The sequence below is a fragment of the Eurytemora carolleeae genome, unplaced genomic scaffold (genome assembly GCF_000591075.1).
Source record: "Eurytemora carolleeae unplaced genomic scaffold, Eaff_2.0 scaffold862, whole genome shotgun sequence".
Taxonomy (NCBI): domain Eukaryota; kingdom Metazoa; phylum Arthropoda; class Copepoda; order Calanoida; family Temoridae; genus Eurytemora; species Eurytemora carolleeae.
The window spans coordinates 71,658-98,897 of record NW_019396870.1 but is presented as its reverse complement, the minus strand read 5'-3'; the positions used below and the strand labels follow the sequence as shown (position 1 = coordinate 98,897).

The following is a 27,240-nucleotide window of genomic DNA, read 5'->3' as shown; positions in this document are numbered from 1 at the left end:
TAGCTGAGGTTTAGCTTATTAGCTCCAGGAGTAGCTGAGGTTTAGCTTATTAGCTCCAGGAGTAGCTGAGGTTTAGCTTATTAGCTCACGGAGTAGCTGAGGTTTAGCTTATTAGCTTCAGGAATAGCTGATTGTAGGACGAAGGAATAGTGAACTCGTGGATAAGAAGTTTAAGCTTGAGATTGTCATCCTCGTCCAGTTCTTGAGCTGTTTCTGATCAGGAGGCTGTGTTTTCGGCCATGGTTCTTTTGTTGCCTGGGGTCACCACTTTAGATGTACATTTCTTGCTTCTAGATAAAATAACAAATTAAATAAAGAGTGTATAAAAGGAGAGGAAGTTGAGAAGGTCTTCTCCAGTTCCAGGGTCCGACACAACTGATTTGCGGATTTCATAATCCTCTTTCGGGGATTTCATATCCTCTACAGTGTATACCTTTGTGAATAAAACATAGCATTCCATAAATCAGGTGTATACCTTTGTGAATAAAACATGGCATTCCATAAATTAGGTGTATACCTTTGTGAATAAAGCATGCCATTCCATAAATTAGGTGTATACCTTTGTGAATAAAACATACCATTCTATAAATTAGGTGTATACCTTTGTGAATAAAACATGGCATTCCATAAATCAGGTGTATACCTTTGTGAATAAAACATACCATTCCATAAATTAGGTGTACATTTGTCAATAAAACATACCATTCCATAAATTAGGTGTACCTTTGTGAATAAAACATACCATTCCATAAATTAGGTGTATATCTTTGTGAATAAAACATACCATTCCATAAATTAGGTGTACCTTTGTGAATAAAACATACCATTCCATAAATTCTTTGTGAATAAAACATACCATTCCATAAATTAGGTGTATCTTTTTGAATAAAACATACCATTCCATAAATCAGGTGTATACCTTTTTGAATAAAACATACCATTCCATAAATTAGGTGTTTACCTTTGTGAATAAAACATACCATTCCATAAATTAGGTGTATCTTTGTGAATAAAACATACCATTCCATAAATCAGGTGTATACCTTTGTGAATAAAACATACCATTCCATAAATCAGGTGTATACCTTTGTGAATAAAACATACCATTCCATAAATTAGGTGTATCTTTGTGAATAAAACATACCATTCCATAAATCAGGTGTATACCTTTGTGAATAAAACATACCATTCCATAAATCAGGTGTATACCTTTGTGAATAAAACATGGCATTCCATAAATTAGGTGTATACCTTTGTGAATAAAACATGGCATTCCATAAATTAGGTGTACCTTGTGAATAAAACATACCGTTCCATAAAGGGAGGGTCACTGGAAATTAAGTATACAATTCCTTTTACTGCGATAAACACCAATTTGGGACATTTAGAACTACCTACAAATCTTATAAATGTTCTATAATATAAAAACTAGAAGCTACAATATGCTCAGTATTAACAAAACTTCTAATTTACGAAAAAAAATCAAGAAAGTATTGTTATTGCTAAGTTGCTAACTTAATTTTGATTTACAAAAACATAGGAATAGACTTTTAATAGTTAAAATGTTTAGAGTGCGAACCAGAGTGAGCTGCTGATTAACGATTACCCACCATCCAATGAATCAAATACGATTAGTAATCAGGTAACCCCCACCCGGCCACACTGAAAACTTCGGCTCATTTGAAGTACCAGACCAACCTTTAGGCCATTAGAGAATGTTGTACGATATACATACAAACTATGGACGACAAAACGGTAAGATACACCTAGGGAGCGATCGTTTTTTTTTTTAAAAAGATCGAGTTTTAAAATTTTAAAAACGAATAAGTCGTTTTTTAGTTTTAGTTCGTCGTTTCGTTAACGTAGGTAGGTCGTTTTTAATTTTTGACGATCGTTAACGATTGTTAACGACGACCCTTCGTAACGACCTTTAAGACAAAATACATTTTTTGGTCGGAAAACCCTTAGATCAGAAAATCCTTTGGTAAGAAAATATTAAGGTTATGTCTCTCGATAAAAATATACATTTAAGACAACATTCATAAACTTCTCTTCCTGTAAAAAAAATCAAATTAATTGACATAAAACTCAGATTCATTAGCAAAAATGTTTTCAAAAAAGATCGCTTTAAAAAACGAAAAGCGAATTGAAAAAGATAGTTATTTTTTGATCATTTTGAAAACAATTAACAACCCTAATTACACCAAATAAATAATTTCCTTCTAGTAAGATGATAAAAAGATATGATTATTATTCCTGTTAAAGCAATTAGCAAAAATGCCCCTCCCCTCCTACACAGCTCTTGTCATGGTTATAATGGAAGGAAAGTTATTTCAGAGGTGTGCGCATCTTTTGTACTGCAGTGTACTCTCTCTGGGCGGTAATGTAAACACAAGTCGGATGTTGAAAGCCTGACATGGGATCCATCTTTCACATAAAAAAATCAATGAAATATTCTGGTCACTGGAAACTATTATGTGAATTGTAAATTTTTAAAATTATTAAATTTAATGCATTTAACCTCCTCGGATACAAAACGAACATTGATGCATCCATTCTTTTTTACAAATTCCGCCCAGAGAGAACTGGTTTCAATATGTACGCAGAGTATACGCAACTGCAATTAACTTTCCTTGTAATATAACCTTTGTGCTTGTATGTTATCCTAAACTGAACTTTTGTTGCGTACTGCAGTGATCTCCAGTATTCTGACCGTAGAAATAGTGGTATTAAGAGGAGAGTGATGTGCCATGTGTACATTGACATTTCGCTAGAAGTTCAAAACATTATTTAAAACAAGAATTAAATAAAACTATCTTTTTAAACATAAAATAAAATTCTCCGTTTTCGTGATTTAATATTCTGATTGGTACTTTTGTTTCAGTAATTTTTTTTGATCTTTAATTTGTTTGTTGATTTAGAAAAGACTATTGATCTATTCATATTTTTTACAAAAATCAATGAACGAGTAATTTTTAAGAATGGAACTTTAAAATGGATTTTTTTTCTAAAACTAAGCAAAAAATGACACGGATTTTAAAGATTTTTATTTGGATATTCAAAAATTTTAAAATCAAAATTTTTTCTTAGACAAAACATTTAATTTTGCCTGTCTATATGTGAGTTGACACAAAAAAATTAGGCCCAGTCGATTCACCAGTTTTGACTTTTGACATACAAACAAACAAAGAGACAAACCGACAAACAAGACAAATATATATTGTTTGTTCACAAATTCTTGGAAAAGGTTTCCTACTTTAATATTAACGCTTTTGTAAACATTGTGAATAGTAAAATAAATGGAAGTTTAAAATACTAAATCTTTGTTTAAGTATCTATAAACAAGCTATAGCTCCAGAAGCAACAAATGGGCTTATTTGAATTGTTATATTATTAAATAAAATTTGCTTTGGAAGAAAGAGTAATTTCGGCTGCTTGTTTAAAAGTTAAGAAGTTATAATTGTATTAATATAAATGATTATAAGTAGGGCCTGAAATATGTGTCACTGCATTTTTGTATTCCTAAATTGTTATGCGTATTCAATCAACGGTATTAATGACTACTATGCCAAACTGAAGAAAGAATATAAATGATGACAATGTATAAAAGAACTAGAAATACAGTACAAAACGGAGGGTGATAAAGCTATATTCTTTATACAACATGCAGGAAAAACACACAGGGTTGTCGTCTTCATATTTCACAGTTAAGCTTGGAAACCCAGCTTTGCCAAGGAATCCAAATGTTCAAACCAATCTAAAAACATTCCCTTAGTTCTACCGAGTTTATCAATTCAAATTTGACACAAATCGGTCAAGGTTGAAAAGGGGTACATGAGTTAGGCTTGGAAACAAACAAACAAACAAACAGACAAAAAGATTATCAGAGAGTTCTACGACTTATAAATATATACATACTGTACAAGAAAATATGGATTTTCATTACCCAAAAAAATATTTTTAGTATTTTGTGGAAGGAGTGCTAACTATGGGTATTGGTGTGATCGGACTAATCCTCAACACATATTCTATTCTATTCTTTGTTAGACAAAGAACTCAGAGAACATTCCACAGGTTTAGTTTTTTCAGGAAAATCTTTATTTTTCTTAAAAGCTCCATAAAAAATAATTGGATTTTAGCTAATCTTAATAATACTGAAACATAAATCCAATAATTTAAATAAAACATTTAACCATCTCACCCTTTTGTATCTATAATTTTTCGATAACACTTCAATACAAAAGAAATTGAGTCTTTGCCACAAAATCTGCTTTTCTAAACCCTATATCTTTGGATTCCAATGTCGTAGATCTTAGATATTTCAAACTATGAATTCTGTTAGATCAAATAATATAAGTTTGAAATATCAAAGATTTACGACATTGGGCTCCAAAGATATATAGGGATTATAACTTCAGAGTTTGTGGCAAAGACTCAATTCCTTTCTATACTAAATGTAGTTTTATTTTTGGTGCTAATAAAATGATATTGTTAGCTATGAATATTCATACTATCAGCAATTAAACTGATATCTGTTTAGACTGCTAGTTTTGTTGGCTATGACTGATTCTATTCATATAATCAGCAGTTTAATTTCTTTCTCCCTTCCTACTCTTAGTTCAGGTAATGTTCTTAACATGGCGTTAAAACATATTTAGGGCGAAATGGCTAGTTTCCGTGAAATCATATCACTCCGTCCTGGTGAGATATTGAGTTTTTTTAAAGACACACCCTGTACAGCTGGATACACCTATTAAATGCCTAGTAACTTTTATTCTGTTAAAGTTATTCCATTTAAAAGGTGTCTGCAGCTGTACAGGGTGTGTCTTAAAAAAACCTGAATATCTCACTAGGACGGAGTGATATTATTTGACGGAAACTTGTTTCCTATCACCCTTCATGCATGAGAACCAGGAACAAGTTGATTTTGCTCCGCAATACCAAAATTAATTTCTTTCCTCTTTAAGAACATTGTGAGTCACAATATTTTAAAAATCAATGAATTTTAACAGGTTTTCCTTGAAGAAAACTGATTTTCCAGTTAATAATAAAACCGTTTGCTTTGCAATGGCATCAAATACACGTAAGATTGGTTAAATATCGTCTTCGTATTCCACAGTTTTAAGTGTCCCAGTGTATATAATTGATCCTGCTCGTTGAAGCTCAGATTTTTCATTTTATTTTAGAATTCTTTCTTCGTGGTCATAAATATACTCTTCCATACTCTCTTCCTTTAGCTCAGGTAGAGGATAATGATAATAACAATAATAATAACAATAATAATGATAATAATAATAATAATATTGAACTAGTATTGTATTAGAATATTTATCATTCTAAATAAGTCTTCACATGCGTGGTCAAGGAATACTGTTTTTATTGTCTTGAAAAAACTATATATCAAATTTGTTTGCCTTTTGTAACCTATGGATTGGCAAGGTGAGTTGATGACCTAAAAATTGTCATGCAGCTAGCTATAAATTTCTATACAGCTAGCTTTATGTTTCTATGCAGCTAGCTATATATTTCTATACAGCTAGCTATATATTTCTATGCAGCTAGCTATATATTTCTATGCAGGTAGCTATATATTTCTATGCAGCTAGCTATATGTTTCTTTGCAGCTAGCTATATATTTCTATGCAGCTAGCTATATATTTCTATGCAGCTAGCTATATGTTTCTATGCAGCTAGCTATATATTTCTATGCAGCTAGCTATATATTTCTATGAGGTTAAAATGATTATTTGTTGTGTATATTATATCTAGATACATCATGAAAATATTTTTATAATATTTAACCAATACATCTTTTAAATGAAAGATTGTAAAGAAAAGAAAAAAACATATATCTACAAATATAACAATTTGCTATCTTTAAAAATTGTTAAAATCAATTTCTTTAAGCAGTTTTCCCCAAAATGCTCCAATAAAGAATCAGAGGTATTGGAATATTTAATGTTTAAAACCAGGGGACACAGGTTCTAATCATCTAAGCCATTCTTATGTTACACACATAAGACTGAGTTTTAAAAACTCCTCCTGTGTCCAAGGCAATTTTTAGTTGAATAAATTATTTCCAACATATCATGAAGCATAATGACAAATACAAATATAGATTTTTATAAAAATGAAACTGTAAGAACCATTAAATAAAAATTTTAAAAAACTGTACAAAAGTTTTTTTTTCAAATCTATCATAAATTTGAATCTTGGAAACGTTTTAGAAAAAAAACCTAATATTACTTTTTTCATAAATATTCGAATCACTTGCCATTTTTTCAAGCCAAACCAATTAAAAGGAACTGCAGAATTTTTTAATGAATTGTTTTGCTCATTTTACTTTTAAAAATGGAGAATTAAGGTGATTTTAACTTCCTGCGTTTCTAAAAACAATATCCCACATTTCTATTGTTAACCCTATTCCCGCTGGGGGGGGGGGTCATGCCAACATTCTATTCAATACCGTACTTATAGGCTGTTAAACCTTAGGTCTAACTAAATGATACATGGTGGGGGTTGAAAAATGTTTATTGGTAAAAACTTGTTACGGAATATATGGGAGCTTTATTACTGTGTAGTCAGTTTCTGTGGGGGGGTTTAGGGAGCTTCTCAACTGCTGGAATTGATGAGTCTTCAGAACAGGGAGCAGTCTGGAGCAGAACCGTAGAAGGCTGCTTCTGTAGGGAGCTGCTTGAACCCGGTGTAGATGAACCGTTAGAGCTGTCTGAAGCAGAAATGTAGAAGGCTGCTTCTGTAGGGAGCTGCTTGAAACTGCAGGCGTAGATGAACTTTCTGGTCCAGGACTTGGTCCGAAAATGATAACTCTATTCTGATTTTAGAATATTAATAAAATACCCTTTTGATGGTACAGAGTTGGTTTAGAACTCCGGAGCTGCTCAAGGATTAGCTACAACTGATGATATCATCTTTCCAAGGTTTCAACGTTAGGTTTAAGGCGTAGCCTTAACCTTGAGTCTATACTTAAAAATACACAGTGCTCACAGGATGTTCACAAAAAATACAAACATATAAAATACATTTTAACTATTCATAAAAGCACAAATATCAATTCTTAAAGGATCTGTTACATTCGTTTGTGAATTTTACAAAAAAGGAGTTTTAGTTTATGTAAACACCCAACAGAGTTCCCATATACAGAAGTAATTGATTTCAACCATGATCTGACATTCTTTGTTAAAAATACGCACTTTAAACTCCGTTACACTATATTTTATTCAATTGCAAAACAATAGACATTATATATAAATATTAATGTAAACTCTAATTGAGTGCCCATCCTATTTGTTTCAACAACATCAAATAACTTCTATGTAACTATCTTAACCCTATCTGGTCTGGAATATTATAATCACGCGACAAAATGTATTCATTTCCTACTTAATTTATGTTCAGATTTTAAGTTAAAAAGGCGCTTGTCTGAAAGTTTTTTCCTACTTGGCTTAAATTAAAAAGACCCTTGGCCATAGTTAAAGAATTTGAGCGGCGGTTTAAATTTAAGCCGTGGTTTAAATATGGTTGGTTCCACTTAAAATTGTATCAAATGTTTCAAGATTTAAGCCGGCGCTTAATTTAAACCGGGTTTTGGCGGATTTAAACCAAGGCTCAAACTCTTTAAATTCCATCTCAGGACACTCAATCAGTATCAGTTCAATAACGGTTTGGAACTTTCTTCCCCTGAATTTGGAAACGGCTGATTGTATTTAAATTAAAGAAAGTCATAAAATTGAGAAATTAAATGATAACTTAATAAAATAAACTTTAATAAAAGTACAGTTTGGTCCAATAAACGATTAGGATTACAAAATGACGAATTCTAAATATTCTATACGCAAAGTTATATGAAGTTATAAAAATATAGAAATATCAAACATTTTAATAAAACAATATTTCAGAAATATGGATTTCTCCTTTCTTTATAAAAAAACGGAAAAATCATAAATTTTTTTTATGTGTAATTCAAATCTGGATGAACTTTTTATAAAAAGACCATCATTTTTTTAACTCAACATTTTTTTAACTCAATTTTTAACCAAGGAATACAGAACATTCCCATAACAACCCATAACAACACATTTAATGCAAATCTGTCAAAGGATTCATGAATTATGATTGGAAAAAACAGAGATTACCACTTTATATACATATATATATGAATATACATGGTTTATATAGGTTCTCATTTTATTTTCGTTTCGAGTCCTGAGGGACAAATAAAAGGCTTAAAACTGACAGCAAATGCTTTTTATTTCAAATGCATATAGTTTTACCTTAAACAAAGATTTAATCTTGTTAAACCGAGCAACGATGAAATTAAAAAGGATAAAAACAGCGCATTGCAACTTTTTTCTTCTGCTATTTTTGACCTGAATATAGATTTCGATACTAATTGCGTATCCTTGAATTAAATATCAGGCATCCCCCCCCCCCTTAAAAAAATACAATTCCAAAAGTAGTCTAGGGTGGGGAATTGACTCCCTCCCCCTGTATACATTAATTGTGTTAGTACAAAAGTAAGTAATTTTTTTAAGTTTCACCAAATAGTCTTAATGTTTTTTTTTGGCAGTTAATGACTTGTATATGATCTGCAAGTCCTGGATATCCTCTAGAAATAAAACTCTTCAATCCACATTTAACATATTAGGCTATCAGGGAGCTTAGCGCCCATATTCTATTCAACTTTTAATTTTTGCACAATCTTTCTTCTTTTTCTCAGTTATAAAACAAAAATAAAAAATTTTGCGGAAATGCAATTTTTTTTTTTAATTTTGATGAAGAAAAGAAAATTTTGGATACAACTTTTTGTAATTCTGAGCATCCGGAAACCTTCCCTGGGGTAATGTGAGGTCCCGCAGAAAATTTGGGTCCTATCGGTTCAGTCGTTTTGACTTATTGGTTACAAACAAATAGACCAAGAGACAAGCAAAGTACATATGTACATATAAATTTGACAGATAAACAAGACGAGTTCAATATGTTTGTATATTTGTGTTGGATGGATTGATTGATTGATTAGTCTTATAATCAGTTTTCTGGCAGAGTTGAATTGACCAGGGAGTTGGCTACTACCGAGTTTTTAAAGGGACTCATTCATATTTTTTCATATTTTTATTCAACTACAAAGCACGAGATAATACAAATAAAAAATCACAATTTACTATGTAGTTTGGACCCGCCTAACCAGAGTAGGTTGTTTTAATTGGTTGGCCCACTATAAACGAATGAGAATTGCAGATAANAAGGTTTCCTTGTTTCTTTAGCTGTCTTATTTCATACATTAAGGAACTTCTTCTTGTCGTCATCTGGAAGTTTATGAACAGCTTGAATTCCTTGTTTCCTCCAGTCTTGATTCCAGACAAAAGTCGATTCCAGGCTGAAGTTGGGCCTCTTTGCCATATCTTAAGCAATACCGATCCATTTGGGAGCCTATGACAGGCCTGAATATCGCCTTCAGGTATCTCTACTTTGTATTTCTGTTTTACTAGCTCTATGCAATGAGCAGAAATGGAGCTGCTACCCAGCTGTTCATCACTTTTGATGATGGATGGACTGCCAGGTTTTGGTTTTTGACAGGAGAGGATGAGGTTTCCTTTTAATTGACGCTGTTTTGATTCATCTAGGTCGTCCTCACATTTTCTAAGCTGGTTTTTTATCTCCTTCTCTTCTTGCTTCTGTTGTTTGAGCTCTGATATCTCCTTGCTCAGTATAACCACAATTTCAACTAAATGGTTTAGAATTGTAAGCGTAATTTCAAATGACGCTCCATTCAAGGTGGCAATGCTCCATTCATAACGGTACCCTTGAAACCTTTATATAATCAATAATTTGGAATATAGGGTTTAAAGTGTTCAATCTGATAATTCCTAAATGTTTTCCTGCAGTAGAAATGCGGAATTGAAAAATAATCATCATTTGAAATTATAGACATTGATATCTAGTTTATTCTTGATTAGACCAATCTATTACAGACGCCCATTGTTTAAATTTAGCGCTGAAATAGAAAATATAATTATGACCAATTTTAACATAACATTTTTGATCTTGAATTATAACCAAGTGTTACAAATTGTGATGAGCAATACTTTTTTCTAGAATTGTTAAGGTTTTTGGTCCACACAAATACTTTAAACTTATGAAAGTTCCAACATTAAAAAAATGTTATTCTTTAATAGCTTTTTTATGAAACCATTCAAAATGTATATCATTAGAGTAATTACACGGGGAAAAGATCCAAAAAATAATCCTGTTTGTTTGGCTAATATATTTTAATTTCTTAGTTTAGGGAAAGTAAATGAAATATTGTCAAATCTTCTCAGATTTTTGGTAAACCTTTTAAAGACTTCTTAAAAGCATTTAATAGGAGACAAGTAATAATTGACAAGTTTTTAATACAGTTTCCTCATGTCCGCTAATTAGTGTCTAATTAGCTCTCGTCTATAGATTCTTTAGTATCTATTTGCAATTTTTTATTCGATTTCATTGGTTCAATTACTATACATACTTAAGTTCTATAAAATTTTAAACTTTAGAACGTTTAATAAATTTTATTGATTTAACATTTGTTTTATGAATGACAAATAATGATGTTTATATTTAATAGAAAAGATAAAATATACAGCAATACAATTTTATTTAAATGAATGAAAATTCTAAAAATAGAAAACAAAATGTTGGAATGAGAGAAGTATTTAAAAAAACATAAATTTTTCAATTGTTGTTGATTATAATTTCTGTTTACTGATGAACAAATATGAGAATTTCGTTTGTCAACACCAAGGAGCTAATGGAAGGAAAGTTATTTCAGAGTTGTACGCATTTTTTGCACTGCAGTGTACTGTCTTTGGGCGGAAAAGTAAACACAAGATGGATGTCACAGCCAGACATGGGAATCAATTTTCACAAAAATAATCTATGAAATATTCTGGTCATAGGAAGCTATTATGTGAATTATCACAATTATCAAAATTAAATGATTTTATCTTCCTCGGATACTAGACGAACACTGATGCATCTATTTTTGTTTACAAATACCGCCCAGAGAGAGAGAGAACCGCAATTAACTTTCCTTGCATTAGTACCTTGGTCAACACAATACCTAAACAAAGTAGTTTTATTTCGCACTAACTAAAATAATAAATAAAATTAGATTTATCAAGCTATAACTGGCAAAACAATAACAACATAAAATACACATAAAATACCTTAATTTTAACTTTATATTCCACAGTTTGATTGGGCTCCATTGCTAGAAATTCTAACAAGACTTTGAAAAAAAGATTGTATCTTTAAACTAAAAAGTCAGTTCTGCAATTTCGGGAATGCATTTGAGTGGAAAGGGTATGGTAATTATTTTCTCATAATAAAGACAAAAAACACTTATCTACTTTAATTTAAATTTATGTGAGAAAAAACAACAGTTTCTTCACAGTTTAGAGTTTTTATTTTTCGTAACAAAATTGTTTTAAAAGGAAGAGTAAGTTATAGTAGAGAGGGTAGAAGGAATATTTTTGAATTGTTAAGAAATTATTTTTGTTATTTTAATTGCAAGGAAGGTGTGTAGTTGTCTAACTATCTAGACACCTATGATTATGTCTATGCATCTAACTATCTATCTAGACAACTATGGTTATGTCTGTGTATATAACTATCTAGACAACTATGGTTATGTCTGTGTATCTAACTATCTATCTAGACAACTATGGCTATGTCTGTGTATCTAATTATCTAGACAACTGTGGTTATGTCTGTGTATCTAGCTATCTATCTAGACAACCATAGTTATGTCTGTTTATCTAACTTTCTAACTATCTAGATAACTGTGGCTATGTCTTTGTATCTAACTATCTAGACAACTGTGGTTATGTCTGTGTATCTAACTATCTAGACAACTGTGGTTATGTCTGTGTATCTAACTATTTATCTAGACAACTATGGTTATGTCTGTGTATCTAACTATCTATCTATCTAGACAGCTATGGTTATGTCTGTGTATCTAACTATCTAATTATCTAGACACCTATGGTTATGTCTGTGTATCTAACTATCTATCTATCTAGACAACTATGGTGATGTCTGTGTATCTAACTATCTAATTATCTAGACAACTATGGTGATGTCTGTTTATCTAACTATCTAATTATTTAGACAACTATCGTTATGTCTGTTTATCTAACTATCTAATTATCTAGACAACTATGGTGATGTCTGTGTATCTAACTATCTAATTATTTAGACAACTATGGTTATGTCTGTTTATCTAACTATCTAACTATCTAGACAACTATGGTTATGTCTGTGTATCTAACTATCTAATTATCTAGACAACTATGGTGATGTCTGTTTATCTAACTATCTAAATATCTAGACAACTATGGTGATGTCTGTTTATCTAATTATCTAATTATCTAGACAACTATGGTGATGTCTGTGTATCTAACTATCTAATTATCTAGACAACTATGGTGATGTCTGTTTATCTAATTATCTAATTATCTAGACAACTATGGTGATGTCTGTGTATCTAACTATCTAATTATCTAGACAACTATGGTGATGTCTGTTTATCTAACTATCTAAATATCTAGACAACTATGGTGATGTCTGTTTATCTAACTATCTAACTATCTAGACAACTATGGTGATGTCTGTTTATTTAACTATCTAATTATCTAGACAACTATGGTTATGTCTGTGTATCTAACTATCTCCCTGACCCTAGAACGATATATATCAATAGTATATCCTCTACTATCTATTACGAGCAGGTAACTAATTAATAAATTAAGTATTTTAGTTTTTGTCCCCGCCATATGGGGTCCAAATGGATAAATGACAATATTAGGCAGAAAAGCATTAAAGAGATTGTGGACACAATTTCAAGTGACCCTTCATATTTAGAGGAGTATTTTCAATTCAACGGGACCTTCACAAGCTTTGTATGATATTGTGTTTTAACTTTGAATTGTGGTTCCTCCAGAAAAGTTATTGCTACAGAAACAATGAAGAATCTTGTTGGAATTAAGCACATTTTAAGCTTGAAAAACGAGGATATCTTTAATATTTTCGATCAGATGAGCGTTTTAAAGTCTAACATTGTGAATCGGGTATGTCCTTCTTTAAATGGAGGGTCACTTGAATTTACAACAACATTTCCTTTAATAAGATCAGACTCATCTGTTGAAGATTTTACACAAAAAGATTTTTTTACAATTTTTGTCATATGAATTTCAACTATATCTAACAGTAATATTTCTTTAACTAAAACCTAATGTTGTAGACCTACCCGTACCTCTGTCTACTTGTCTGTTCCAAGTATTATATTCTCAATCCTCTTTACCTTACCAAACTACTTCATGCTGCACACAGAGGAGCGCAGGGAACTACCTCACTTATCATCCAAGTTCCAGGTCTCAAATAGATATATTAAAGGGACTGTTAAGGTAAAAAGAACTAGGAGCATGCCTAAAATTTCTAGACACCACTGGGTTATCGTAATTTTCAGATTCGTCCCGTATTTGCTGAATATCATATGTTTAAAATTTGATTCAATTGATACTATGTCACGTATATTAGAGCTTTCGTAGAACTCGGACACAGTTTTATTTAATTTCTCGAGACAGAGACATCGGATAGACCTATAATTGGTCGTTATCAACTCCTAAAACTAGGTTTTCGTCTATACCCCCTTTCATTTTACCTTAACAGTCCCTTTAAGTGGCAGGAGTTGGAAACTTTTGAATTCCAAAACAGTTTGATTTCAAACTCAACTATAAATTCATATTAAAAAGTGATGAAGGTCGCGGATTTCTATAAGAAATCTTTAACTTGCTTTAGGAAAAAAATACAAATTCAATTTCAGCTAATCTGCTAGATGCATGTGATAGCAGATGAATCAGCCATTCATAAATTTTAAACTTAAATTAAACCCAGGAATTTGCATGAGAAACATGAGAAATTGTTTACTTAAATAGTTAATTGCAATTTCATGCAAACTTGACTTATATCTTATTATCACGTCCAGAAAGTAAATTGCAAGTAATATTGTAATATAATATCATTTTAATTACAACTTCTTTAATTAAAGAGCTAGTTAGAAGAATAAAGATGTTCGGAATTTCTAATACTAACTAAAAAATTTGCCTATCTTATTCTTGGGCATAAATGTGATGTCTCGTAAGATTTACCTTCTCTGGCTCTCTCCCTCTTTTTGTGAACAATGAAGGGTTACTGGTACGTGTATACTTTAGAGTGGAATAAAAAATATTTAAACCATGAAACAGGAAAAATATTTATTAACGCAAAAAGTTTGCCCCAGAAAAAAAAACAAGAGCACAAATTATTTGAATATTAATTATTTAGTTACCCAAAGAGAATCAAGAACTTGAGTTCCGGTGGGCTAACTTTAGATCAAATGAAGCATATATCACGGTAATCTATATAATAAAGATCTTTGCTCATATATATTTGTCTACATGTCAGCTATGGCCGACCAAATAGCTCGACCATGAGTACCCTGGGGGTAACATAGGCTAATAAACATTTTAATATTATTTGTCAAAATTCGGAATTTTTTGTTTCAAAATTCAGATTTTTTTTGTTTTAAAATTCGGAATTTTTTCGTCTCAAATTTCGGAATTTTTCTTTTCAAAATTCAAATTTTTAAATGTTTCTAAAATTCCACGGGCAACGCCAGGCACTTGAGCTAGTTTTATATTAAAGGCCAGGTGTATACAATGAAACTTTAAATCCAATGAAGCATTTATCATGGTAATTTTATATTAAAATCCTAATGGAACAATGTAGCATGCTTTTAGCGGGGAAATATAAAGGATGCAAATTGCAAGGTTATTGATTTCAAATGTTGAAAAGATGTAAAAAGGGATATTACGCGGTACGCCTAATTTCAAGTGATAGCAGTGCCCGATTCACAAAGGTACACTTGACACATTTATCTGAAACAAGTGAAAGATATTTTCGTTTTTCTAGATTAAAAGAGTCTAGTTTTGATAATTCCTATATGTTTTTTTTCTGCAGTAGTAATCGCAAGTCAGTTTTCTAGTGAAACCACAATTAAAAATAATCAGTTCTCTAATTTGTAAACATTGATATCTTGAATCGGGCGTTCGCATCTTTGCCTGAGGGTCACTTGCTGACAGTGTTCATGTCACTTTAAAGCTAAAGAAAAAGATTCATACTTTTGGTCTATATTTTTTCAGAAACTATCCAGAAAAATCATAATATTTTTCTGTTTTTGTGGCAAAACCAGAAAATAATATTTTTTATATGCGTATTACATAATACATGGTTAAGAATAAATATTATTTTAATATGATAAGAAAACATAACTGCAAAACATTTCCAATTTTCTTTCTACTTTCAGACTTATTCGCCTAATATGTCTACCATTATATACCATAAGAAGTTTAACTCTTGCAAAGAAATCTTTAGTTCATTTCATATTATTTTAAAATTATTAAAAAATTGGTAGAAATTTAATTAAGCTCTTTACTTAAGTTTACTTTTGGGGGACAAACATTTGTGTAGATTTGAATTTGAAAAAAAAACACCATGTACAAATCAAGTAAATAAATGCAGTGATATTTCTCAATGAAATTTGTTATGATAGTATCTAAAAAAATGTTTCACTTCCATTAATGATATCCGGTTTTGCTTACTGGATTTCAAACGGATATCCTGTCTAAAGTTTCCTGTTCAGAGCCCAAGATTTACAAGTTTCGGCTCAAGTCGTAATTCCTTAAACCCAGGTTTAAGGCCTCGATCTTAGACCCAACTTTGACGACAGCTTGTGTCACTTGATTGACAGCTGCAAGATATTCGGCTCGACTTACGAAGTTAGGCCCAATGAAAATATAACCGACATTGGTTGGTTTTAATGGAGAATAAGTCTCAATGTTGAGTCTTATTCTAATCAATCCCAAGAATCCGCCGATTTTAACCATAAAAATCCGCCAAATATACGCACAATCTTATTCCCGTAAATCAAACTCCGTGGAAAATTTAGTTGCAACTTAGATCCCTAAGCTTGAGCGTTAAATTAGCCTTTATGGCAGCTTAGATCTCAGTCTATATATCTCAAAATTGTAGTAATCGCGGACTAGAAAATGAGTATAGAAATGAGATCATGTAATGATCATGAATGTACATTTAAAGTGAGTCTGATAAAGCCCTAAATGGTTAAAATGATGAAGCCGGAAATTTGAATGGAAATGATGGGGAAACCGGAAACCCCACAATAAGGAATTCACTCTGATTAAGCTTTAAATCTCCAACACAATTAATTCTTTGTTCAAAAAAGCTACTGCAGATCAGAAAATATAAATTACCCCGCCTTGCATCTTATAGATAAGAAACGTGCTGTGTGACCGTGAAACTGTGAGTTACCGGGAATAATGGGCAAACAAGTTATTTACCATTAAGGGTGTTGGGCCGGACGTTTAATAGAAAGACATTTCATAGATGGACATTTCATAGATGGACATTTCATAGATGGACATTTCATAGATGGACATTTCATAGATGGACATTTCATAGATAACAAATTCATAGACAGAACATTTCATAGACAGAACATTTCATAGACAGAACATTTCATAGACAGAACATTTCATAGACAGGACATTTCATAGACAGGACATTTCATAGACAGAACATTTCATAGACAGAACATTTCATAGACAGAACATTTCATAGACAGAACATTTCATAGAAAGAGCAGATTTTTCATTGACAGGTAATTGTACAGACAGAGGAGAATTTTTTATAGATAGGCAATTGCATGAACAGAAAAGTATTTTTTTTTCAGAGAAAATTTAATATATTTAGGGTTAGCAGAAAACGTGTCGAATATCCTGGAAATCATAGTTTTCACTCTTATATGCTTTCCTCCCGCCCCCCCCCGTATACGCCTGTGAGTAAAATTTTTGTTTTAATAATGTTTTATGTAAGGTTTACGTACTGTGGCTTCACTTAATATTCATCAACATTCTACCCTTCTGTGTTCTACTTTGGTTAAACAGGATCATCTACAAGAAACTTTCAGAGGTGACATTTTTAAATTTTTAAACATGGATTAATGGTTAATCAACTTAAACAAAATAGAAAGCTGTAAAATATGTTTAAATCTGTTGGCAAACATTCAAAATTAAACTATATCCATCCAGTAAATTGTTCATTTAAAATTTCAAAATTTATTTCAATATTTTCATGAACCCCCCCCCCCCATTCATGCTAAAAAAAATGTTATATCAATTCACATTTTGGTAAAGAAAGCCGAGTTTTTGCCACAAACTCAAACCTTGATATTCCAAATTTGGACTTTTTGGTCCAACCAGACTTCATAGTTTTAAATTTCTTAGGTCTATCTGGTTGTTAAGAAAAGAAATAAGAGTTTGTGGCAAAAACTCATTAAAAAAATAAGTTTAAAATTTAAATGCATGAATCTTTACGAAACACTGATAAAGATTTAAAAAAGATGTTGAATAATTTATTTCACTTAACCTAAAACTTGACAAAAATATACGAACTTTATGGGTATTAATTAGATCTTTTCGTATAGATTTAAATAAATAATGTTATGTGTTTAAAAGTTCATAGAATATGAACAATTTATGTAAACTTGACAGGTTTTTGCTAGAATTTTCGAACAATGAAGTATTATAAAACTACATTAACAAAAAAATATATATTAAAACCCTTTTAGAGTTTTTAAGTATGAAAGTACAACCACAAGCTGAAATTTTCTTAAAACTCTTGTCACAATTTCCCCCCTATCAATCTTACAGAGCTAAACGTTCTTTGCATTTCACAAATAGTGCTCATCGGTTTATTCTTTTCTTTTATTTAACTTTCAAGGTTTTATTAATTTTGAATAATTTTTTATCCTTCCCCCCCTATGTTTTTTCCCTTAGAGTTGAGATAGGGGAGTGTGATACATGTCCGTAGTCAAACTTTTCAAGGCCTGCTCATGAAAACAATTAGACCTCTAACTATGATGGTTAGGGTACAAGAGAGGGTTTTATAAAGTTTTTAAAAAGTACGTTGGAAAAATGTTCAAAAAATAATTATTTTTACTTTTGACAAATATTAACAACTAGCCGAAGGGCCCGGCGTTGCCCCTGGAAAAAAAATTTGAAAAAGAAATTTTGAAGAAAAAAAAAATGTCCAAAAAAAAAATTCAGCCCAATCGGTCCAGCCGTTTCGCCAGCTACAGGCAACATACATATATAAGAATGTCTTGTTGTTTTATTATAAATAACCCTGCAGCTTAATTAATAAAAAAGTTATTAACCATCTCTGATTTTTTAAACACACACCCGCCTTTTGACTGTTCCCTTCCTTCCGGAGAAAGATGATCGGACATATGCAAAACAAACAGAACAGACGTACAGACAAACACTGAAAAATAGAGATTACTAATTTATATACAATATATATATATATATATATATATATATATATATATAAAGATATGTGCTACCTACATTTAACATTTAAAATATCCTCCGTATACTCTATTTATTTATTTGAAGTATCCAGAATATTTGATTAAACCACTTACCCTTTATTCAGAACAAATTAAAAAACATTCATTTAGAATTAATTAAAAGATTATAAAAAGTATTAATTGAATATATTTAACATATATGTATAACATTTATTCATTTTTTGTGTGTTAACAACGTGACACATGATATATAGGGATTAGAAAATCGGAGTTTGTGGTAAAAACTCAGTTCCTCTCACCACAACATTTATTTTATCTTGGAGGGGGTTGTAAGGGTAATCCTGAGAATATATATCCCTGATTATATACATAATTTAGGTAAATGTACCAATCCGAAGAACAGGTGAAAATATTCTGCGAAAACGTGAGGTTAGGATGGCTCGGGTTTCCATTCTCATCGTTATCATTTTTCTTCTCTGTCACACACTGAAAGTAAGTAATACATGTTTTATCAAATATACAGGGTGTCCCAATAAACATGGGAATTCAGTGACGAATTCGATATTGTCTTTATAGATAATTCTTTTATTTACAGGGTGTCCCAATAAACATGGGAATTCAGTGACGAATTCGATATTGCCTTTTTTAATAAGTTTTTGATTTAGTATAGTGATACCTACTGAGAAAGTTGTAATCTGTAAGAGTTTCGTCTGCTATGTTCACATTTTGTTTGTTTATGTTTTGACTGCATACGGTTGTACTTAGTATAGACACATCTTTACAGCCATTTACCGCTTTCATAAAATAAACTCTAGCAGACATAATAATATTATGATTTTTGAAATTAGGTATTACAATACTAATTCATAACAAAGAAGATATCGAATTCGTCACTGAATTCCCATGTTTATTGGGACACCCTGTAGTGTAATGATACCTATTGAGAAAGCTGTAATCTGTAAGATTTTTGTCTGCTATGTTTACAATTTGTTTGTTTATGTTTGGACTGCATACGGGTGTACTTAGTATAACAGCTAGACATTATAGACATATCTTTACAGCCACTTACAGTTTTCATAAAATAAACTCTAGCAGACATAATAATATTATGGCTATTGAAATTAGGTATTACAATGCTAATTCTTAACAAAGACGATATCGAATTCGTCACTGAATTCCCATGTTTTTTGGGACTTTAAGCGTAGTTTCAAGTACGGCTACATGGCAAAAATGGCAATGCCTGATTCACAACGTTGCCCTTAGAAGTTTTGTCTGATCAAGTATAAACTATAAATATTATTAATCAATGTTTACAATTTTGAATACTGATTATTTTCAACCGTGTTTCCTCTTCAAAATGAAATTGCGCATTTCTACTACAGGAAAACATTTAGGTTTTAACAGAATGAAATACTTTTAAACCCAGTAAAACGACAATATTGTCCACATTATTGGTTAAATAAAGGTTTCATGGGTACAGTTGTGAATCAGACATTACCAGCTTTGCATGAAGGGTCACGCGTACGGTCCCTTTAAAAGAACCTTTTCAGCCTGGGGAAGTAAACCCTCGGTATTTCAAACTTTTAATATTATATCTAGAGAATTCATAGTTTGTCATATCAAAGGTAGCTAAGTTACACTATTATCTATATATTTATAAAGTTGTAATCTCTGTTTGTCTATCTGTTAGTTTCTTTGTCCGATCATAACTCATGAACCCCTAGACCAATTTGCCTAAAATTTTTATAGAGGAACTCTGTCTGTAGGAACACGGGAATGTTCTTAGCTAGGTTTGAGATTCTAAAATGAGTGGGTCGAATTTTTCGGGAAAAATAGATAAATCGTAATTTACGACAATGCGCGGGTAAATGGTGGGACTAACTTTGACTACCCTGGGCAACGCTGGGTTCCCAAGCTAGTACCATCGTGGTGTGAGGGAAGATCTGTACCTTTGCGCTGCAATTAGAATCTAAGAACATTAAAAGATCTTTACTGTTTTGTTTTGAAATTGACAACTTGCGGTCGCAGCTTTCCTAAAAAAGCAAATCTTGAATTAATATCTGCAGCAAAGATGAGCAAGAAAATGGTAGACAATTTCCCTTTTTAAAATGGAAAAAGTAACAAAATAAATATTTCAGTTTGTTCCGAGTGTTTGCGAAATAATTTCTGGAAACCCAGGTAAGCATTATTTTCAATTAAAAAAATATATTTCTCCCTAAATTAAAATTTTTGATTTCCCAAAAAATAAGTTGTTCACTATTTTATCGTCTCCTGAAATCTAATTTTCTAATCCCTTTATCTTTCTTACCCAATGTCGTAGACCTTAGACCAAATAATCAGAGGTTTACATCATCAGGTTGCAAAGATACAAGGATTAGAAAGATTGAGTTTGTGGCAAAAAACTCAATGTCTTTGCTATCCACATTTTGCAACCTGATGTGGTAGACCTTGCATATTTCAAACAACAAATTCTGTAAGATTAAGTTTAAAATATCAAAGGTTTACACCGCATCGGATTGAAAAGGATATAAATAGTAAAATTAGAGTTTGTGCGAGTATTCCGCGCACCTCTGACCCTTCATTAAAGGTAAATTCAACCTAAAGTCTGACCGCATCAACCTTGTTGCAACGGCCAGTCCTATTAAGTGTCTGCTTCATTTACCCAATGTCCGGGAGATATACAGTACAAAATGGGACCGGAAAAGTGGACCCAGCTCGGAAATTAAAATGTACTACGGCTGCCCGTGATTCAGTCCGCTTACCATATAATGATAATTTTTAGTTAGGTAGAAAAGTTCCAAAAACTAAACAAAACAAATTTCCTAATAATTATCAGAGAATTTTTAATCAAACGGTTCTTTTAGATCAATCTAATTTACATAGCAAAGTTTTAATGATATTTTTAAAATCGTGCTCTCGAGGGGGAATTTTAAATATTCACATGCTAGTCCTAGAGGTTTATAAACATATAGTCTTCTTTCAGAAGTTCATATCTCAGGTGAACACTAAACACAGTTCGAAATTTAAAAAAATGTAATTAATGAATTTAGAATATATTCCCCACGTGGTGGAGTTAGCGCATCTTCTCATCATTGTCAACTGCAGGTTTATTTTCATAACGTTTCTAGATTGTCTTACATATATTTATAACCTTTTTAAAATGAAAATTGAAAATAAAAAAAATAAAAAATATCGGTTTTTTCCCTAGTCACGTTAAACTAAAGTAAATTGTACGACGTTTTCAATCATAACTCCTTTATTGAAATTTGAGAGAAGCAAAAAAGTCACCGGATATAAGAATTGAGTCTTTGTCACAAATACTAATTTTCTTATTCCTTAATCTTCGCAACATAACCTCGTAGAACTTAGATTTTTTAATTGTGAATTCTATGATTACATAATCTAAATTTGAAATATCAACGGTTTCCATAATCGGGTTGTAAAAGTAAAGGGATTAGAAAATTTGTATTTGTTCCAAAGAAGACTCAATTCCTTTGCTTTTCTCATTATTTCTCAAAACCAGAAGAGCTACAGTGAATCCCAGATATATGAATACATAGCAAGAGTTCTATACAATGTCGTATTCTCAACATATATATAAGATCAAATGCCGCGGAAAAACGAGTTATTATATCAATTGCTGTCCTTTCTATTTCAGGACTATTAATTTACCTTGAATTAAAAATAAAAATATAAGTGAGATTGACTGCATAAGGTCACAAATTCCCTATTTTCATATATTAGTATTAAACAAATTAGTAAGCAATACGCAAACGAATTTCTGACAAGTGATTAAAATGTATCCTCCCTTGCCATAAATAGTCTATTTATTCTATATTTTTATTAATTTTAGTGTAAATTTTCTGATTTATGCCTGCTCCAGTGGAAACAGTATCTTTGACATATTTACTCTAAGGTAAAGTTTTTTTTTTATTAATTTGTACATCTTTTTTGGAGTGTCACTTGAAAGTACGTCTAAAATCTCTTTAATTTGTCTCTATTCTAAACATTTTGACTGCTCGATAGCTTTCAGGTTGTCAATTTTAATCAATTTTTATTTTACAGTTTTAAATAGATTATTGAACTCAAATCTACAAGTTTTTTAGCCTTTGATTTCATATTTAAGTTTAAAAATCTTTTGTATATATTTATCATTTAAGAATAAGAATTGTTATTAATGGTATGAGCTAATTCTTTATTAAATTAACACGTTTATATATGTTTTCTCACATTGCTATTAGTTTTAATAAACAGGGTTACCCAGAAAGGATGAGACTTCAGAGACGATTGTACAAAATGTATATGGTTTGTTTCCTTATATTCAAGTTCCCTAAAGTTGTAAACTTGTTTCTTTCTTTGCCAAATCATCATATAAGCTATTAGATTACTATATTTAAGGCCGAATATTTGATTTAACCTTGGGGTCGTCATATTTTAAGAGTTTTCGGTCGTCTTTACAGTCTCATCCATTGTGGGTAACCCTGTATTATGTACGAAGCCAATAAACATAAGACTAAAGTTAATATTGTTGATTATTATCATGATTTTTTGTTGAAGGCATCCAATATTAAGCTCTAAAATGTTCAAAGTGGGTTTAAACTTTTAGGGTTTTATTCAAGCTAAGATACACTAGATGGAAAAAAATTTATGTAGCAATAAAAATTGCAATTTATTTTTAATATAAAAATCCAATTTTTTGTTCTCACTCTTACATGGAACAAGTTTACTATATATTCATCATTTGCCTAAAGCAAAATTACATCTAACAATATAAAAGTTTACAGTTTAATATTAATACTCTTTTCTCTGCATATCGCATTTTATGATTGACAGGGTTTGCCAAATTGCCATACAAGACTTTTATCTTAAGTATAGTTTAGTTATTTAAAGGTGGTTTTCAGAAATGGAGTTTCTTGGTCCCAGTCTAGCCTATTTCGTTTTCTAAAAATGTTGTATGATGACAGCACTGCAAGGCTTGATAGATTTTCGCACATTGCTTTGAAACTGGGTTTGCAGAACTTATGCAGTTTCTTTAGATTTGCTTTATTTGATGGCGAGATATATCCTCTTGAGCCGATTTCAAAAGGATGAACAGACACATCCCTTGTTGTTATATCTGTGATAAAATTTTCATACTTGTTCATCTTTTGAGTGTTGACATTTTTTATATTCGTTTCCAACGGGACAGTAAGCTCAAAAATATCCATCTTTTCCTCCATTCTATCGATAATTACTAGATCTGGTTTCTGTGCGGACACAATTGGAAGTTGGGGGGAACAGCACCTCCTTCTTGAAGGATATGGGACGGGATGTCGGTATACATCAAAAATCGGTCGATATCAATTAAATCAGTGATATATTTAATAAGATTGTTGTGCCTCCAAGTATATCTTTTTTGGTGTAGTGCAACCTTGCAGCCATTCGAAATATGGTTTGTAGTTTCTTGTCTTCTATACCTTGCAATTTAGCGCCTGCCTGTAAACATAGTTTACAGAGATCTGATGCAGATTTTCCCCATTGTAGAAGGTTACTTTTTGTTGGCAGGGTGTCCAAACAGGAATTGAGTAGAAATTTCAGTGTACCTTTCTTTAGATTGAACATGTAAGATTTCCAGATCATATAAGATTTTTCAAGATGTTTCTGTATGTTCTCTCCAGAAAGTTTCATTTTCAAAAGATATTTTTTCACTGACAGTTGTTATCATTTTTTTTGGAGTATTGATGCTAGGAAGCTTGGTCATCCCATTCAGGCATTTCTGAATAAGAAGTGCATTTATATTTTTCAGTTTTGTTTCAAATTCGCTCTTGATGTAATCAAATCCTTACTAAGTTTACTCATAGGAATAATAAGTGTGCCAAGGAATTTCTGCTCTTTTTGAAATATATTTGGAATTTCAGTTTCACCAATAGTAAAGTTTATTCTGCAAGGTATACCTGATCTGATGGAAAATGATCTACATTTGCTGGTTTTAATCTCATTCCCATACTTTCAATCTTGGATTTTATTTATTTTAAATTTTTTTGATGTTTTCTCAGATCTGTTGTTATCAGGCAAAAATCGTCAGCATAGGGCAGAGTAATAATTTTCTCTCCATTCAGATTAAATCCACAATCATTCTTACTCTGTAGAAATTCAATCATTGAATTGAAAACCATCAGAAATATGATGGGACTAAGCGGGTCACCTTGAAATACTCCTCTTTTAAAAGGAAACCCATCAGTAAAGAAATTTTCTTATTCATATTTTTTTATACACATATTGAGTATCATATATATGTATCCGTGTCTGAAGAAATATATAGCTTATTTTTGATCTCTTATCCTAATGTATTCATAATATTTCTTGAAGAACAATCTTTTATATCATTGAGCCTAAAACTTTTTGTATTTCTGACTGATTAAATTGACTCTATTTTCTCCGCCAACTGTTCTCCAACCGCCTCCACCACTTCACTCCGCCATTGTTTGAATCTAATTATAAACTGGACCCGGGGAGCTATTGTGTAAACAGTCTGAGCTATCTTGAAGCTCCCCGGCCACATTTACAATTGTATCACTTAATTAATATATATGTATGTTAACTTGTGGCCTAATAACTGATTTGATTTGATTTGATTATTTAAAATTTTATTTTTTTATTAGCCTAATATTTGAATAACCTGGAATTAGATAAATAATTAAATTACTTTTCCTTTTAATCCTATTTATTCTAGGAGACAAAGAAACACATCCTCTCCGCTAATGAGATCCAACATTGCGGTAAAGAAAAATATTTATTATTCTTTACTTTATGCACACACACAGTACAGCATGCGCATTGCAAATTATCACGTTTCTACGGATCATCCAAGAAAATTTCAGATGGCATACTTTTTTGAGACTGTTGGCCGGGGGAGACATTGCTCGATTATNATCCAACTTCATCGAGAAGTTAGGTATGTTTGCGCGGATGCAAAAATATGAGGGTTTGGTTTAATTTGCTGAATTGTGGAAAATAAATGAAAAGTATGAATAAAGTTATCTTTCAAAATTTTTCCAAACCAGATTATTAAAAATACATACCCCTGCATAATGTAATGAATAGCGATTGAACTATATTTAATGAATATGGGGTAGTAAATGAACTGAGTACAAATGTTAAAACCACTTCTCTTCTGCGCCGGTAAAAGTTAAAGTGGGCCAACTTTGTCTACGCAGTATAACCCTACAAGATGTTTTTTAAATGTCAGTTTTTAAACGCTAAATACTTTACCATGTTAAAAGATATTTAAATTCACTAAAATGCTAATGAAAGATGAGATTGACACTTTTGATAACTTATTGAAACATAAGTACAAGATTTTTTCAATTATTATTCGAAATGCCCGCCATCTTCTTGGTAGCAAATTTTTACCTGTCTTTGAAATTGTCAGCGACACAAAGCAGGGTATCTCTTGGATTCAGGAATGCATATTTCTCAACAATCATCTTCAGCTTAGGGATTGTTTTAGATTTTCTCTGATTGACTCCGGCCTCTGTCAAAAATGTATGTTTTGATTTAAATAAATTTGCAGATATCTCTTACTATATTTTGCGGATTTTAATAATAAATTATCAAAAGTGCCAATCTGATCTTTCATTAGCTTTTCAGAAGAAAACTTAAAACTCTTAAAAAATGTTATTAGCATTTGAAAGTTAACATTTAAAAAACATCCTGTGCAATTACTATTCGTTAAATCTAGTCCTATATCATGAAGATATTTTAGTAAAGAGTATAATATGAGTAATCAGTTCCTTTCATGTTAAATTTGATCTTTTTTCAGCTTCAAGTGATTCCTCGGCCCCCCTCGGACCTTGCCTTCAGAGCAGCAGGAGATCCCTTAGGCTAGAGACCAGCATGTCAGTCAGTGTTTAATTATTCAAGGTGTTTAGAGATAGCTCTATAAAACCTGTGACGTACGTGAATGTAAAAAAAAGTTCAGTTTGCTGTAATTTCATTAAGAAAATTTTGAACTAACTATTCATTAAAACTTTTTGAACAATCATTTAGGTTTATGCATTTACATTGTAATTCAAGCAATCTTTAAACTAGATTTTTAAACTTATTTTTATTTGGATCCTCTCTTGACAGTGATAAAGATCAAATTTCATTAATAAAATTTTTTTGTAAACAATTTAAAACCTTTTTCTAAGGAAGCTCTCCGACTGATGGGCATCGATTTGAGGCGGGTTTTCAAACATTCAAAGTTTTTAGGCTTTTTAAAGGCTTTACAAGTATCCGAGATGCAAATTCTATTTTAAAATGGCATTGTAGACAAGTTTTTTTTACACAAAGCAAAAATTTACACTAATCAAAGATATTGCCCAAAATGATTTTTCAAAACGGAAACGGAAACGGAAAACGATTTTCAACCGTTTAATCAGAGGAAATATTTTGCTTTGTACAATAAAACCAAACTTGTCTATCATGCAATTTTGAAATAGGATGTGCAATGTGAAGCCTTTAAAAAGCCTAAAAAATGTGAATGCCTCAAATCGACGCCCTTCTGTAGTTCTACCAAGCACTTACATAGAAATAGGAGGAAAATACTTTGGATTAGTAAATACATTGTGAAAGGAGGTTTAAGCTTAAATGTGATGTTACAGTATTAAAGATAGACTGATTTTTGAAAAAATATTTCATAAGAAATCGTTCGAACAAAGTCATTTTTTTGAATAAAAAAGCTTTATATTTTAGTTTAATATTTAACTAAATGTCTCCATTCTGATTTTTTGATA

The 27,240-nt window shown here is 31.3% G+C and overlaps 1 protein-coding gene across 1 annotated transcript in view; it reads left to right on the top strand.

The window, feature by feature from the left end:
- Nucleotides 1-27,240, top strand: part of LOC111709576 (FMRFamide receptor) — a 31,058-nt gene extending 3,818 nt beyond the window's left edge. Inside the window, exons 2-15 of the mRNA XM_023483308.1 lie at nucleotides 1,571-1,642; nucleotides 3,965-4,074; nucleotides 4,541-4,623; nucleotides 5,187-5,242; nucleotides 12,694-12,785; nucleotides 13,298-13,427; nucleotides 14,380-14,448; nucleotides 16,987-17,082; nucleotides 18,863-18,976; nucleotides 20,623-20,662; nucleotides 21,535-21,589; nucleotides 22,338-22,400; nucleotides 25,197-25,242; nucleotides 26,286-27,240. Of these exons, the coding sequence (XP_023339076.1) occupies nucleotides 3,989-4,074; nucleotides 4,541-4,623; nucleotides 5,187-5,242; nucleotides 12,694-12,785; nucleotides 13,298-13,427; nucleotides 14,380-14,448; nucleotides 16,987-17,082; nucleotides 18,863-18,976; nucleotides 20,623-20,662; nucleotides 21,535-21,589; nucleotides 22,338-22,400; nucleotides 25,197-25,242; nucleotides 26,286-26,351 (996 nt within the window). The 5' untranslated portion in view covers nucleotides 1,571-1,642; nucleotides 3,965-3,988 and the 3' untranslated portion in view covers nucleotides 26,352-27,240. The remainder of the gene's footprint in view (nucleotides 1-1,570; nucleotides 1,643-3,964; nucleotides 4,075-4,540; nucleotides 4,624-5,186; nucleotides 5,243-12,693; nucleotides 12,786-13,297; nucleotides 13,428-14,379; nucleotides 14,449-16,986; nucleotides 17,083-18,862; nucleotides 18,977-20,622; nucleotides 20,663-21,534; nucleotides 21,590-22,337; nucleotides 22,401-25,196; nucleotides 25,243-26,285) is intronic.